The sequence below is a fragment of the Leucoraja erinacea genome, chromosome 17, assembly GCF_028641065.1.
Source record: "Leucoraja erinacea ecotype New England chromosome 17, Leri_hhj_1, whole genome shotgun sequence".
Classification (NCBI taxonomy): domain Eukaryota; kingdom Metazoa; phylum Chordata; class Chondrichthyes; order Rajiformes; family Rajidae; genus Leucoraja; species Leucoraja erinaceus.
In genome coordinates, this window is record NC_073393.1 from 18,279,751 (window position 1) to 18,296,728 (window position 16,978).

General features: G+C 45.9%; 1 protein-coding gene across 9 annotated transcripts in view; it reads left to right on the forward strand.

The window, feature by feature from the left end:
• The window catches only part of mtss1lb (MTSS I-BAR domain containing 2b), a 136,626-nt gene that overhangs the window by 95,172 nt on the left and 24,476 nt on the right, over positions 1-16,978 (forward strand). For all 9 annotated transcript variants that reach the window (XM_055648699.1, XM_055648700.1, XM_055648702.1 and 6 more), the window contains exons 4-6: positions 6,655-6,739; positions 8,531-8,622; positions 10,304-10,378. In XM_055648699.1, coding sequence (XP_055504674.1) covers positions 6,655-6,739; positions 8,531-8,622; positions 10,304-10,378 — 252 coding nt within the window. The remainder of the gene's footprint in view (positions 1-6,654; positions 6,740-8,530; positions 8,623-10,303; positions 10,379-16,978) is intronic.

The window sequence follows — 16,978 nt, forward strand, 5'->3', positions numbered from 1 at the left end:
TTTAATGCCCTCTGAAATGGGCACTCAATTTAAAGGCAATTAGAGATGGTCAATAAAGGCATCGATGCACAGATCACAATTTTATTTTAATTGTTTTGGAAAAGTTGCTCTTGAGATGCCCTTTTAACTGTGGCTTAATGTTGGTCCAAGTCTTCCACAAATCAATTTAAAGCCGTTACGTCCTCACTCAGTCCGATTAGAGCTGAATTCAATCCTTAAACTAATGTTCAATCAGTGTTACAATAGTAATGTGAGTTCAGGTCTTTGTATTCCAGTCTCCATGAGAAAAAAAGCAATGTTCCACTAGCCCTTTTAATTCTGTTTGGCAAATTGTCCATTGTCCACTAAATTCTCTGGATTTTTTCACTTGGACCTCCAAGCTTTGTTTCTTGCCAAATAGAAAATATTTTGATTGCTTGTTTGTAGATGGCTTGCATTTCGTGTCCACTCATCCAATCTATAAAAATCCTTTGGTGACAATCTGCTTCCACTTTCCCCCCTTCCTTACATACCAATGCTGACGTACAACTCTGCATCTGTGTGAAGGACAGGCATGATGGGTGAGAGGGATAAACAAAGATTCAAAGAGAGAAGACGGGTCATGGCAAAGGGAGGTTCCCTAGCTTAAGGTCAGTCAACAGCCAGAGATGTGCCAGGGCATAATGCCACAGGTTCGTCATCCTCTTTCCTGTACTGCTGAAGGGCCACAGCCAGTGCTTGAGTCAGGCTAGTCGAGGCTAACTGGCTCGTAGCTGCTATGTGGGGCTATACTCTATAGCAATCTGCTAACATATCTGCTGTGAGACTGCAATAGGGCCTGCACTACTGGGAACTGGTCATTCCTTGTGGGCACTTGGTTTGTGTATGTAGTGTGCCTCAGGGAATCTTCCATATGTGTGAGCACAAGGGAATGAGAATACAGGAGGTCAAATACCTGGACAAATTCTCTTTGGATTATGTGGGGAGAAGCTTTACTTTTCCCTTGCATTAAATAATCTCATACATCTCCAAGGAATTTCTCACATACTCCGTAACCTCTGCTGGGTACGGAGGAATACTTTGGAAGTTATAAAAAAATAAAATGCCACAAAGTTCCAGAGGGTCTATGATCAAATTCACACTTAACATGATAACACAAGAGGCTGTAGATGCTGTAACATGGTGCAAAAAAACAAACAACTGCTGGAACAATTCAGGCAAGGGATGGTCAGTGTGGAGGCAGAGGAATCAAATGAAGTCAAATCAAGTCCAGAGAGTTTATTGTCATGTGTCCCAGATAGGACAATGAAATTCTTGCTTGCTGCAGCACGACAGAATATTGTAGGCATAAATACAGATCAGATCAGTGTGTCCATATACCATAGAATATATATATATATATATATTCTATGGTATATGGACACACTGATCTGATCTGTATTTATGCCTACAATAGGCATATAGGCTGTAATAGGCTGTTATAGTTCAGAGTTTGTTTGAAGTTGTGTTTAATAGTCTTATGGCTGTTGGGACGAAGCTGTTCCTGAACCTGGATGTTGCAGATTTCAGGCTCCTTCTCCTTCTACCTGATGGCAGGCATCTCTCCTTCTACCTGTTGGCAGCGGAGAGATGAGTGTGTGGCCGGGATGGTGTGGGTCCTTGATGATGCTGGCAGCCTTTTTGAGGCAGCGGCTGCAATAGATCCCCGCGATGGTAGGGAGGTCAGAGCCGATGATGGACTGGGCAGTGTTTACAACATTTTGCAGCCTTTTCCGCTCCTGGATGCTCAGGTTGTGGAACCAAGCCACGATGCAATCTCTACTGAGCACCTGTAGAAGTTCGAGAGAGCCCTCCTTGACATACCGACTCTCCGTAATCTTCTCAGGAAGTAGAGGCACTGATGTGCTTTCTTTATGATTGCATCAGTGTTCTGGGACCAGGAGAGATCTTCAGAAATATGCACGCCCAGGAATTTGAAGTTCTTGACCCTTTCCACCACCATTGATATGAACGGGACTGTGGGTCCCCATCCTACCCATTCCGAAGTCCACAATCAGTTCCTTGGTTTTGCCTGTGTTGAGAGCCAGGTTATTGTGCTGGCACCATTTGGTCAATCGGTTGATCTCGCTTCTATACTCTGACTCGTCCCCATCAGTGATACGTCCCACAACAGTGGTGTCGTCGGCGAACTTGATGATGGAGTTCTCACTATGTCCAGCTACGCAGTCATGAGTATAGAGTGAGTATAGCAGGGGGCTGAGCACGCAGCCTTGAGATGCTCCCGTGCTGATTGTTATCGAGGATGACACATTTCCACCAATACGGACAGTCAATGTGTCGGGTCAAGACCATGTATCAACTCTAAATGTCAAATGTCCCTCTGCCCCCAAAAATGTTGTAGTCCTGCATTGCTCCAGCAATTTTATTTTGTCACGCATAAAGTGATCTGCTAAGAAAGGTGCAGTAAAGTTCCATCTACACTGTTCAGTCATTGCATCAGACAGATAAGTTAGATGCAGAGTAAATCGCACTATGTATCTCAAACAATCACCAAGTGGCTGCAGCTCCCCCTGCACTGTACATCAAACTTTCACCAAGAAGGAATACTTTATTTCTATTTCGAAACATACTTAACTTGTTAAAAAAAGTATTGGAATAAATAAACACAGGACGTTCTTGTAAAAATGTTCATGACAAGCAATGTCTTTCATTGGAAACACAGACTGCGGATGTTGGAATCTTGAGCAAAAACAAACTGCAGGTCAAACAATATCTGTGGAGAAAGAGGGGTGGTCAGTTTTTCAGGTCAAGACCATGCATCAGACCTCAAAATGTCAACCATCCCTCTGCCTCAATGAGTCAGGCAGTATTTGTGGGGGAAAATGGTCAGATGATGTTTCTGGTCAGGACCCTTCCTCAATCTCCTGCACTTCGCTTTTTGCATAATATTCATTACTCAGCGCTAACACATCATCGGTTATCATCCATTTACAAAGTTAATGTAAATAGTTTGTGGGATTTTAAACACAAATGTGAACTAGTTTGTGTGCAGAGGCAGGAAGGAAATTGATACCGCACCCACTACACTGTCCAGTCATTGTGTCACGGTCCCAGGATTAGGTTGGAGTTCAGAGTAAATCTCTTCTTGACATGAGTACATGAAACATTCACCCAGGTGGGAAGACTGTGTATCTGTTTTGCTCTACAGTATCCCGTCAAACATTTCCAGGGAACCTACACCACAGATTACGTACAGATAGGGTGACACAGATTCAACAACAAATTATCTAATGTTACCAGATTCAAACTTCACTTGAAACTCTGTAGATAAGATCTACTGGGTGGGAACTCTTATAATAGATGTCTATAAGGAAAGGAACTGCAGCAATTTTGCCTCTAGTTGTATTAAGCGACGTCACTAGCATCATTGCACAAAAACCTCTAAGAGACTTTGCTGAGATAGTATAACAGCCCCGAGGTCTAACTCATTTCGTCTCCTCCCAATATATCCTGTGTCAAAATATCCGTGGAGGAACAGCTGTTTCCGATTTCCTCTGGAGCAGTTCGGATCAAGTTGGTTATTTATAGCATGAAGAAAATTCCAGAATATTTCATCAACCACTTCCCCACCAATTTGGAGGCTTTTCCCAGAGAAGGCTGTGAGGTTGCCAAGTGCTAAATGGTGACTGTTTTGGAGACAGGGGGCCTCCTTTGCTCCAAATTAGAATATTCCATTTACATCACGGAAAGTACACTTCCTATTGCCTTGAAACATACTGACTCAGATTTCAAGGGAAAGGGAATTGTTCATTACGATTCCGACAAACCAGCCTTCATTTTAGCATAAACCTTTTGCTCTTATTTCATACAAGCTCAATGACTCTCCACGGCAGAGGAGTGGTAGGATGAAGAGGTGTGTTGGGGGAGTGGATAAGAGATATCAGGTATCATAGAGTCATCCAGAACAGAAACAGGCTCTTCAGCCCACTGTTCACATCAATCACCCTTTTATACTGCTTTCATTTTTATTCCCCTTGCATTCCAACTCCCTCCCCGATTCTATAAACACTAGGGACAATTTACAGTGATCAATTAACCAACCAACTAGCATATCTTTTGGAAACCAGTGCACCCAGGGGAAACCCATGTGGTCATTGGGATAACGAGCAAACTTCACACAGACAGTACCTGAGGTTAGGATTGAACCCAAGTCTCCAGCACTGTCAAACAGTGCTACTATACTGTATCATCAAGGAAGGTTCCCAATGGCTTGAGAGTTTGCTCGGACGTACTTTTTGGAGAGGGAGCCATGTAAGGAAGTATGGTCAAGAAGACACAGCAACGACTGTTCTTCCTGAGGACATTAAAAAAGACTGGTCTGCCCCAACAGCTGCTGACAACGTTCTACCGCTGCACCACAGAGAGCATATTAACGTATGGCATCTCTGTGTGGTATCTCAGCTGCACGGAGGCGGAGAGGAGAGCTCTTCAGCGCATCGTCCACAGAGCACAGAGGATTATTGGGACACAGCTACCAGCCTTGGAGGGCATCTACTACACACGGAGCCTCAGGAAGGCCGTCAGCATCCATAAAGACTCCTCACACCCTTGTAACGGACTGTTCAAACTACTTCCCTCTGGCAGACGTTACAAGGCCTTCTACGCCCGAACCTCCAGACTCAGAAACAGCTTTATTCCCAGAGCTATAGCGGCTCTGAACCGGCCCTGCTGAGTGCCCCCCATCCCCCCTGGACTGTCTCCCTCGGATGGTCACGTCACACAGCTTATTTATTTATTTTACTTTTCTTTACATCGGTTGGAAGCTGCATACTAAATCTCGTTGCACTGATGTGCAATGACAATAAAATATATTATTATTATTATTATTATGGAGATAAGAGTGATAGAGAGAATTGTACACATAGAAATACTCTCTGTGTGGTGGGTTATTGGTTACTGTTAATTACACTCGCGGTAGATTGATGGTAAAAAAAAATTAAAGAGGAGTTGATAGGCATGTGTGAGGGAGAATAAATCGGAGACAGAGAAAGCAGAGAGCAAGAATAAGACTGATGAGAATCTCCTGGGAACTGGCATGGACCCAATATGTTGGAATGACCTCCCTCTGATGTGGAGATAATGTAGCTGGGGATAGCAATGTACTGAGCTATGCATTTTCTTTTATTTATTCATTCTCTGGATATGGACATCACTGGCAATATCGATATTTATGGTCTGTCCTTAACTTCCACTGAACTGTGGAGGTAATTAAAAGTCAACCACCTGAGTGGGTCTAAATGCAGGAACATGTGTTGATAAACAGGGACACAAATGTACACCTCAGTACGTTTCCATCCACAGAATTCCTGGGAAGTGCATGTGTAAGTGAATTACGGAGAGAGGTTTGGGCAATACAGCAATGATAGAGTCGCAGTGATAGAATTGTGTATTGCTGGAGGTCTGGATCTTGTTTTATGAATATCATTAGTCTGGGTAGTAGAAATCCCTGTGTAACTGCAAGACATTCACGGCAGCAGCTTCGAGACATACTAAAGTATTCCTCAAACCATTACACGGGCTACCTCAAGTTCAATGCTGCGGCTGTGAGAGAGTGCCGCAGTGTCGGAGGTGCCGTCACTGGGATGAGCTTTTCACCTGTCTGACATCCCAAGCCCATAGGGACCGCTCTCGGGAACAAGGATCGTCGCAGATCCTCCACTCCTGAAACCACCCGCATTGGCAACAGTTGCCATGTTTTTTATGTCATCGATGCCAACCTCTGTTCTCGGGACAAGATTGGTAGATAGACAGTGATGCCTCTTGAGTGTGGTCTGTCTGAGCAAATCAGCACTCGGGCACAAAGCGATGAGCCAGCTGAATTAAATCACATCCATACTAGCATCAACTATATTCGTTCCTCCCAATGTGGCCTCCTTTACATTGATGAGACCAAGCGTAGATGACCATTTCGCCGGACATTTGAGCTTTGTCCTCTAGATCGCTTTATCTCAAGGTTGTCAACCATTTTAACTTATCCTCCCATTCCCCCACTGACTTCTGACCTTTCTGCCCTGGGGCTCTTCCAATGGCAGTGAGGCCACTACATGCAATCTGGAGGAACAGCATCTCATATTCCACTTGAGTAGCTTTCAATCTAACAGTATGAACATTGAATTCCCCCTCTCCCCTGTGCCCCACTTTGGTGTGAGCCCACTTCACCCATGACCCTGCACCCCCCACCCCATTACCCTCCCCTTCCACTTTCATGTTTATCCATTCGTCTGGTTTTACATTTTACCCTCCTCTCTTTAATTTACATCCCTTTTCATCTCTCACCTTTGTCCATCCAATTGCTAATCAACCCCCTGCCCCCTCTCCCTCCTCCTCACCTGTATCCACCTATCACCTGCCAGGGTTTGTCCCTTTAAATCCCTCCCACTTCTTTTCCAGCTTTCTCCCCTGCCCCCCTAATACATTCGGTCTGAAGAAGGTTCCTGACCTAAAATGTCACCTGTTCCTGTCCTCCAGAGATGCTGCCTGACCTGCTGAGTTACTCCACACTTTGTGTTTCTTGTCTGATTTATTCCCCTTACAGGAGCTGTGATGGGAAGCCAAGGCTTGACCACTGCTGGCCAGGGTTGGAATTGCTTGACCCAAAGTGTTTTCTTTCCCCAGGTGCCACACGGGACATCGGCTCGGCGTTGACCCGGATGTGTATGAGACATCGAAGCATCGAAGCCAAGCTCCGCCATTTCACCAAGTTAGTGCCTTGTTATTCAGCGGCGATGAACTGGTCTCTGTGGTTTGGTGGGCGAAGGGTTTAGGGGTTCACTGGTGAGGCCAGCGCTTATCGCACATCCCCACTCGCCTTGGGAAGCAAGATTGACCGCTTTCCTCACCCCCCTCAGATGAAGGAGCTGCCGGAATGTGGGTTGGTTAGATGAACCAAGATACAGCTCGGGGACAACAGAGAGTGAGCAAGATATTTCCAGTCCCAAGTGTGGTGTGTGAATCGTTCAAGAAGATCAGTTGCCTGATCTCGGACTGGCCAATGCATGGAATTCAGTCGGGGGTGGTGGAGGTGGCACATTGGGGTTGGGGAGTGAGTCGAGGTTTCTACAATGGATGTCTGACTGAGGATCTAAAGAATGTAAGGGCTTCCACAGTGCTTCTCTGGGGCAAGGGGGAATTAAATTAGGTAGACATCCCCCGCATGGGCACAGGTTGTGTTGTATTTGTCTGCCACTTCCCACTAACCCCTAAGAATGACTAGTGATGCAGCAGCTGACTGAGGAGTGAGCTGGGAGATGAGCAGTGAGCGGAGAGTCCCCATGAACTACTGCAGAGGCGGCAGGCTTCAGGTGCGAGTACAGCAGACTGGGATTCCTATCAAACCATGTGAAGAGTCAGCAAGCTTATCTCAAAACAGTTTCCATGTTTTGGTCTCTGGTGAATTATTATTATTAAGATTATTTATATAGCACATTTTCAGTCAACTTGCATTGACCCCAAAGTGCTTCACATAATTACATTACATTACACACAGGCAAAGGTGGGTGAAGTGTCTTGCCCCAAGGACACAACGACAGTATGCACTCCAAGCGGGATCGAACCGACTACCTCTCCGGTCGCCAGTCTCTCCTTAGCCCATTTTGCCATCTTCGTCCTCTCTTACACTCAAAACCTCTGGCAGTACTCTCTCCTCCCTCCCTCTCTCTCTCCTCTGTCCATCTCTCTTCCCCTCCTCTCTCTCTTCCTCCCTCTCCCTCCCTGCCCTCCCTTTCTCTCCCCTCCTCCCATCCTCCCATCTCCTTCCCTCCTCTCCTCCCCATTCTCCCGTTTTTCTCTTCTTTCTCTCCCTCCTCCACCTCTCTCTCCTCCCTCCCTCTTTTTCTCCTCCTCCCCATTTCTCCTTCTCACTCCCTTGCCTCCCTCGCCCTCTCTTTTTCCTCCCCTCTCTCCCCCTCCCTCTCCTCCCTCTCCATATGGCTTCCTTCAAATCTTCCTCCTTCGCTGTTGTTCCCTCTTTTTCCCTTACTCTCTTCCTCTCTTGCTCCATCCCACATGTTCCACCCCTCTCTTGATCCTTCCCTTCCCCCCCATTTTTTTCTCTTTCCATTTTTTCCTCTGTCTTGTTCTCTTATCACCCTTACTCTTAACCCTTCACTCTCTTGCACCTTCTTTCTCTCTCTTATACTCTCTGTCACCCACTCCTCTCGCTTCTTCCCACTTGCTTCCTCCTCTTTCTCTCTCCCACTCCCTCCTCCACTTCCTCTCCTTCCCTCATCTCTCTCTCCTCCATTTTCTCTGCTCGTCTCATTCTCCTCTCTCGCTCTCCCTTCCTCATGTCCCTCCCTTACACCCTTCCTTCCACTCATACTAACTCCCTCTCTTGCTCTCTTTTCTTTCTCTCTCCCCCTTTCTTTCCTTACTCTCTCTACCCCCTTTTCTCTCCCCTCCTCTCTTTCCACAACTCTCCCACCCTTCCCCACGCTTTACCTCTCTCCCCATTTCTCTCAGGTGGTTAGCATGTTCCTGTTTCTCTCCCTAGTGCTCTGATGGAGAGCCTGATAAATCCGTTACAAGAGAGGATTGAGGACTGGAAGAAATCTGCCAACCAGCTGGACAAGGACCATGCCAAAGGTACAAGCAGAGCTCTTTGTCCCCCTCCTCTCTGCCTTCTCTCCACGATCCAACCTTTGATAAACTCCTAGATCCAGATCTCTGTCCTACATCGCCCCCTGGGGTTCAGTTGCCATCAACTCCTCTCTCAAGCACCAGTTTCCAGTGTTGTGTCTGACTAAGTGCATTAAAAGGTTTGGGGATAAATTTGTCACAACATCCTGACCCCCAGGGCTGACCGCTTAGTCAGTGCTGAAGATGCTTGATTTTATTCTTTTCAATTCCCACAAATTAACATTAATCCATTAAAACCAGGCAGTGCAGGAGAGACTGCAATCATTTAGGGTTTTACTATGCTTCCATGTAGGTCTTATTTTTGTTTGAATTTTAATTTATTAATTGAAATCCTAAGTTCATGGTGTGTTTCTTATGATATCACAATGGAAGGCCATTCATCCATCGGGTCCATGCTGTCCAGGCAGAGCAGTCCCATCAGTCTCATTTCCCCATTCTTATTTCTCTGTAACCCTACAACTTATTCTCACTCACAGACAAATCCCTGTTGATTATTTAGCCAAGTATCTCTGCTGAGGGATAATTTACAGGGACGATTTAATGTATTTGGTATGTGAGAGGAAACCTCTAGCACCTAGTGGAAAAGCACATGGTCACAGGGAGAATGTACAAACAGCAGCTGTAGTCAGGATTGAACCTGAGTCACTGGAGCTATGAAGTGGTAACTCTACCTGGTTCACCACCGTATGCCCACTGTGCCTCTGTCACTGATATTGTATAATGGACAGTTGGGTCCTGTTCAACCAAGTCTTGGGAGTTAATATAATACATCACCAATCATACACACCATGTTTTTTTTCTAGCACATTCATTAAAAGGGTAAACTCCATCCTGGTCACTCCCAACATGTGGAATCTCATTATACCTGACCTTGTCTCATTCACCCTGAACACATGGCGTCTCAAACACTAGAAAATTATTTCTAATGTGGAGAGCATCAAACCCTGTCCATTCATAGAATCATAAGTCATACAGGACTGAAACAGGCCCTTCTACCCAACTCGCCTATACCAACCAAGATGCCCAATCTAAGCTACACTCCTTTGCCCAAGTTTGGTCCATATCTCTCCAAACCTCACTCTGTATGTCGTATTGTACAGAATCAAACCCTATCCCATTCATTTCATATGTAGAATTTCAGAGAATCAGACTTTTCCCATTCATTCTCACTGTTGAATCCCAATAGAACAAATCCTTCCATTGCCAGTTATAAAATCCCAATGGATTGACGCCTTCCACATTCCCAGTGTAAATGGATTGAAACCACCCGTGTTCCTGGTTTATAGAATCCCATTGGAATTTAATATCTCCTCTTTCTTTCTCTATTGAATTACAATGAACTGAATCGTCTCCATTCCTGGTCTGTTGAATCCCAATAGACTTAAACCTATCCCATTCCAATCTATCGAATACCAATGAACTGAAATCTTACCCCATTTCCAGTTTATGGAATCCCAATGGATTGAAACCTCCCCCATTTCCAGTGTTTGGAGTCCCAGTAGTTTGGGATGGCGGTTAGAAGGGAAAGATTTCCGACATTGCTACATGCAACACTTGCTGGAAATGTCATTACTTAAATAGCACTGATTTCCCAATCCACATTTAAACATTGCTTTTTCTACTTCAGAGTATAAGAGAGCTCGACATGAGATTAAGAAGAAATCATCTGACACTCTCAAACTTCAGAAGAAAGCACGGAAAGGTGAGTGGATCTGTTTATGGGTTTGAGTTTGCACTGACCTGCCTCAACAGTGCTGTAAGTGCATGAGAGTTTATCAGTATATAAACCTCATAAATCTGGACCTACCGATGTTCCTGTGAGACTTCAAACAACAAATTCTCAGCTCTTTGGTCATTACCCAGGGCATCATTCTTCCCTGGGCTGGTCAGAATCCAGCCCACTGCCCTACTCTGGGCACTGAGCATTATCCAGGACACTGCTGTTCTCATTGCTGTTCAGTAGCAGGCCCTGCACCTCTCTGGATACTGGGCATTAAGGACACTGCCCCTTTTTCGACACCGGGACATTACCCAGTACCCCTCCCTGGATCATGGGTATTACCCAGACCACTGCCCCTCTCACGACCATGGACATTATGCAGACCACTACCCCTCTATGGACACAGGGCTACCCGGATCACTGTCCCTCTCTAGATACTGGGCAGTACCTAGGGCACTGCACCTCCCTGAGTGCTGGGGGCTGCTGTTTATTCGGGTGATGTCCTTGACCCGTTTTCCGGGGTCTGGATCTCAGATGGGCAAATGACCAACGATGGTGAAATAACTCCAACAAGATCACCCTCAGCTGTGACGTTAGAAGTGAGGTGTTTACAGGTGCCGATACTCAGTTAGTTTTGCCACTTTGTCTGCACACGCCCTCTTCCGTAATGAATTGTCCTTGGTCACTAATACTGCTTCTCCCACTACCTCCACTGACCATCTTCCTTTCCTCCTTTCCTCCCCTCCCTGTAGAACTTCTCGGTAAGTCTCTTCTCTCACGGATGCAGCTCGCGTTCTCTCTCTTACATTTGTGACTTCACGTTGTTACGTTGTACAGTCAGAGTCTGCGCAAGTGCTACGATAAGATTGTCCTGTGACGTTGAACTGAGCCCGTGTCTCACATGGAAAGGTTATAGTTGGGCAGTAAGTATGAACGTCAGCCTAGTGTGGGTGAAATATGGTAGAGGGAGGTTTAATCTGTCTAAGGCCTGCTTTCCCAACCCTATTTGATGGAACAGTGTCAGGGTGCTTTACTCTGTATCTTATCCACGCTGCCCCAGCCTTGTTTGATGGGGTAGGTTTGGGGTGCTTTACTCTCTATGTCATCCATGCTGTCCCAGCGTTTGGGGTGTATCAGGACTGCCTAGGTGGAGCTATACTCTGTCTAACCTACTTTTTTCCCCTGCTCTTTCTTAACCTTTATTCACAGCCCTGATTCATTTTATATTACCTTAATTGGAATATCATCACAAAAACATATAAATTAGAATATTCTCTATGCCTGACTTCTTTTACCTTTTTCAAAGGAGTTTTTATTCCATAATCACAATTATCAGTACAGCAGATGCCCACTACCAGGAGCTGATTGACCAAAAAGCAATGACCCTGGTGGAGAACATACATCACCAACACATGTCATGTAGGAGGGTAGACACAAGATGCTGGAGTAACTCAGTGGGACATTTCGGGTCGAGACCCTTCTTCAGACCCGAAACGTCACCCATTCTTTCTCTCCAGAGATGCTGCCTCTCCCACAGAGTTACTCCAGCATTTTGTGTCCACCTTCGATTTAAGCCAGCATCTGCAGTCCTTTCCTACTCATGTAGGGGGGTGCTCGGTGTACAGGTATCTGTGCAGGCAAAGAACCACCACCTGTACGAACACAGGCAGAGAGGAAAGGGGAACCAGTCAACTGGGCACACAATCTGGCCAGGGACCCACCCACCCCCATAACCAAATCTGCCCCCTCAGGTGGTTTCTGTACTGCATCCTCTAACCCAGTGGCCGTGATACCTGAGCATGGGGTCTTGGTGGGAATAATCACCCCCTCTGAGGCCCCTGTACCTCAAGGTCACCCACGACTTAGAGAATGTGTGTCTCCTTTTTGACCAACTGCAGTCTCAGAAACCTCCATTATGGGGGAATCCTTTGCCTCCGTAACTTTGTCCTGTTGCCCGACGTCTCAGTCCCCTGCTGAACTCCAGGACACGTAGACTCCAAGGCTCTTTCTCCTGAACCAACCCCCCCCCTTCCCATATTCCTTCCCTCATATCCCCCCCCCCCCCCCTTCACTTTCCATATTCATAGTCATGCAGCGTAGACTTCAGCCCAACCTGCACACGCCAACCAACGTGCCCCATCTACACTTGTCTCACCTTCCTGCGTTTGTCCCATATACTTGTAAACCTATCCTAACTATGTAATTGTCCAAATGTCCTTTAAATGTTGTGATAGCACTTGCCTCAACTACCTCCTCTGGCAACTTGTTCCATACATCCACCACCCTTTGTATAAAAATAGTCGCCCTTAAGTTTCCAATGAAATCTTCTTGACCTCACCTCATACCCATGTTCATGATACCCCTACTCTGAGTAAAAGACTGTGCATTTACCCTATCTAATCCCCTCAAGATATTATGCACCTCTACAAGACCACCACTAACCCACCTGCTCTCCAAGGAATAAAGTCCTACCCTGCTCTATCTCTCCTTATAGCCCGCCCTGCCTTCATCCGTATCTTAAAGCTAATAGAACAGAGATTACTGATCCCAAAAGGTTCACCCACCAACACTTCAGTCACTTGTCCTTCCCAATTTTTCTAAGAGTAGACCCAGCCATGCCTTCTCTACATATTGTCAAAGGAAACTTCCTGAACACTATTTACAAATTCCACCTCATCCAAGGTCTTGGCACTATTACAGTCTCAGTCTATATTGGGTAAAATTAAAATCGCCCCGTATGACTTACTCATTAACCTTGCAGCTGCCTGCAATCTCTTGGCATATTTGCTCCTCCCATTCTCGCAGGATTGTTCCGTGTTGATTTTCTGTGCCGATTCTGCAGCGTCAGAAGAAGTCTACTTTCCCAGACTTCACGAAAGCCCAAGGTATCGCTGAAAATCGGCATCACCCAGCAAACTGGGCTAGACAATTGGAGTGTCGGAGAGAACAATCAAAATTAAGTCCTTCTCAGTTCCCACCAGAGCTTAGAAGTTCATTTTGACAATCTGTCAGCCATGCCCCTCCCACAATACTCGAAAACAAAGACAAAAACCTTGCAAAGCAGTAATCTCCTGAAAAGAAAACCGTTTGTAGTCCATTGTCATAGCCGACTTCCAAAGTTTCACCAAATTCTAGCGTTTTACTACAGCTCACCGATTGAGCTCTTCTCGATGTCCGACCCTGAAGGTGTGATGGGACACTGTAGAGGGGGCTTTACACGGGAGTCCATCACGTGCCCTGGGAGTGTGTGATGAGACAGGGTGGAGGGATCTTCCTTCTGCGTCTATCCCCAGTCTAGGCTGTGGGCTGAGGATGATGATGAGTGGGAGAATGATGATGGTACATGCGGAGATGTGAGAGTGTAGCCGTGAATTTTGCTTCAACAGGCCTTGACCTAGCACTTGCTCTCCACACTGACTGTTCAACCATCATTTCATTTGGATGTGGCATACTGCACCTGGACGGACTGCCTGCTTGCTGTGTTTCCTCTGGCTGTGCATGACTGTTCTGGACTGTGTCGCAGTTTACAGTGTTCAATATTACTGCATGTGTAATTTGCCTGTTATTATGGTGTAGTCTATTTGTGCAGTTTTTGTTTATGCAGTGAGGTGAATCTATGTAATTTGCTTGTTTTTACCATGTGGCTTATCTATATATAATGCTTATTATTATGGTGTGCTGTATCTGTGTCTAATGTTGTAATTGTGGTTTGGTGTATCTATGTACACATGAAACATTGAACGGTACAGAAGAAGGGTCTTGACCCGAAATGTCACCCATTCCTTCTCTCCAGAGATGCTGCCTGTCCTGCTGAGTTACTCCAGCTTTTTGTGTCTACCTTCGATTTAAACCAGATTTTCAGAACGGTACAGCTTAGGCAGTTCAGAACGTGCCGAACATGATGTTAGAGCTTTGCCCTGGATATCCATGTGGCTATCTTAAGACTTAAAAGACATGTCTGCCACCACCCAGCAGGGTGTTCTAGGCCACCACCAAACAAGTTTGATTTGATGCCTTTGCTCATATTTGACATTTACCAAACAAGTTCGATACTTCTTCTATCAGGTCTCCCCAAAGCCTCCGATGCTCAAGAGAATATAATTCAAGTTAATCCACTCTCACTTTATATCTAGTATCCTCTAATCTAGGAAGCATCCTGATCAACTTCATCTGCAACATTTCTAAAGCCTCCACATCCTTCCTGTAATTGGGCAACCAGAACTGCACACAGTACTCCAAATGTGGTCTAACCAAAGTCCTATACAGCTATAACATGACTTCCTGAATTCTTATCAGCATGTTGAGGGGTGAACTGTCCCAGTTTTTGATAAGATCGGACTGAAACTGCAACATTTATTATGGTCTATCAGCTCCCAACCTGTGTTGTGTTTGCTAATCAGTGCAGCATTTAATGTGACAACAGGTGGATAAGGGAACGGCCAGGATTTCATTTTCTAAATCCATTTCTCAGGGCCAGCATTTATTGTTCATCCATCCTTATTTACGCTCAAGGAGTGGCAGATAGCCGGTGGCTTGAATTACTGCAGTTCAGCTCTTATCGGGACCCTTGCTTCTGCTGCCCTTTGCAGGAAGGCATGGAACTGCCAGCACTGATGGAGGAGAGAATTAATTGCCTTCTGTTGCAATTCCTACCCGCGTTGACTACTTTTCCCCAACTTCTGGCAAAGCAGCAGTTTCTGGGGGGAAACAGTCAACCTCTTTCAGCATGCATTTTAACTGCCGTGTGTTTTGCACATTTCTAAACTATATAAATGATATATCCTTGGTCCTTCTCAGCTGCACTCCCAATCCCTGACCTCGACGCCAGGAGGGAAAAGGGCAGCAGGGGCAGGGGAACACCACTTCCTGCCGGTTCCCCGCTGAGTCACAATCTTGACTGGGAAACATATTACCAGGTCTTTCACTCTTCTAAACCTGGAATTCCCTCTCCAACAGCATCCTCGCCAGATGGACTGCAGCATAGAGTCATAGAGTGATACAGTGTGGAAACATGCCCTTCGGCCCAACTTGCCCACACCGGCCCACAATGTCCCAGCTACACTAGTTCCACTTGCCTGTGCTTGATCCATATCCCTCCAAACCTGTCCTATCCATGTACCTGTCTAACTGTTTCTTAAACTATGGGATAGTCCCAGCCTCAACTACCTCCTCTGGAAGCTTGTTCCATACACCCACCACCCTTTGTGTAAAAAAGTTACCCCTCGGATTCCTATTAAATTTTTTCCCCTTCACCTTGAACCTATGTCCTCTGGTCCTCACTTCCCCTACTCTGGGCAAAAGACTCTGTGCATCTACCCGATCTATTCCTCTCATGATTTTGTACACCTCCATAAGATTATCACTCATCTTCCAGCGCTCCATAGAATTGAGACCCAGCCTACTCAACGTCTCCCTATAGCTCACACCCTTTAGTCCTGGCAACATCCTCGTAAATATTTTCTGAACCCTTTCAACCTTGACAATATCTTTCCTATAACATGGTGCCCAGAACTGAACACAATATTCTAAATGTGGTCTCACCAACGTCTTATACAACTGCAACATGACCTCTCAACTTCTATACTCAATCCTTTGACTGATGAAGGCCAAAGTGCCATAAGCTTTTTTGATCACCTTATCCACCTGTGACTCGACCTTCAAGGAACCATGTACCTGTACTCCTAGATCCTTCTGGTCTACAACACTACCCAGAGTCCTACCATTTATTGTGTAGGTCCTGCCCTTGTTCGACGTCCCAAAATGCAACACCTCACACGTCTCTGTTTTAAATTCCATCAACCATTCCTCCGCCTGCCTGGCCAATCGATCCAGATCCTGCTGCAACCTTGCACAAGCAGTTTAAGAAGATGTCTTACCACCACCTTCTCAAGGCCCATGAGGGATGGGCAGTAACTGCCCTGCCCACTGATGCCCAGATAATGAAAAATGCATTGAAAAGCAGAACTGAAACCAGGGCATTTACAATTTAATTTCTTTACTGACAAGGTGACATTGCAAACAGTTGACCAGACATTTCCCCACCATCCCTTATTGGCATACTGCAAACTCTGGATAAAAGCAGTGCGTCATTCAAAGTTGGAGACAGTACCAGTACTGGTCTGCAGGTGGCACACTTGCGCTTTCTGGAAAATTGATCCATTGGGTCTGGCTGACCCTGTGTAAATTGCGCAGTCTTCTCCCAGGCTAAATTGCACTGGTGATCGTGTCTGGGTGGAATTGGTCTGAGGACATCTGTGTGCACTTAACCTTATGTACTGACCCAGCATCACGGGAACGGCCACATTTCTGTCCTGGGAACCTCGGGTGCAGTCACTGACCTTCTTTGATCCCTCACTGAAGGAGGAGGAGCACATTGCTCACAGCAGGTCATTGCGTAGCTCTGCTTGATGGTGTTGATGCTTTGCACACAGCATCTCCCAGCTTCAGTATTTATGATGAAAGCCGTCACAAGGCAGCTTGTTAAATCCTCCTTTATGATTCCCATGCTGTTTCTCCACCTCCCACCTCAGCTACATCAGTACGCTGCATTCTCTTTCCCTGGACCACCGCACAATATGCATG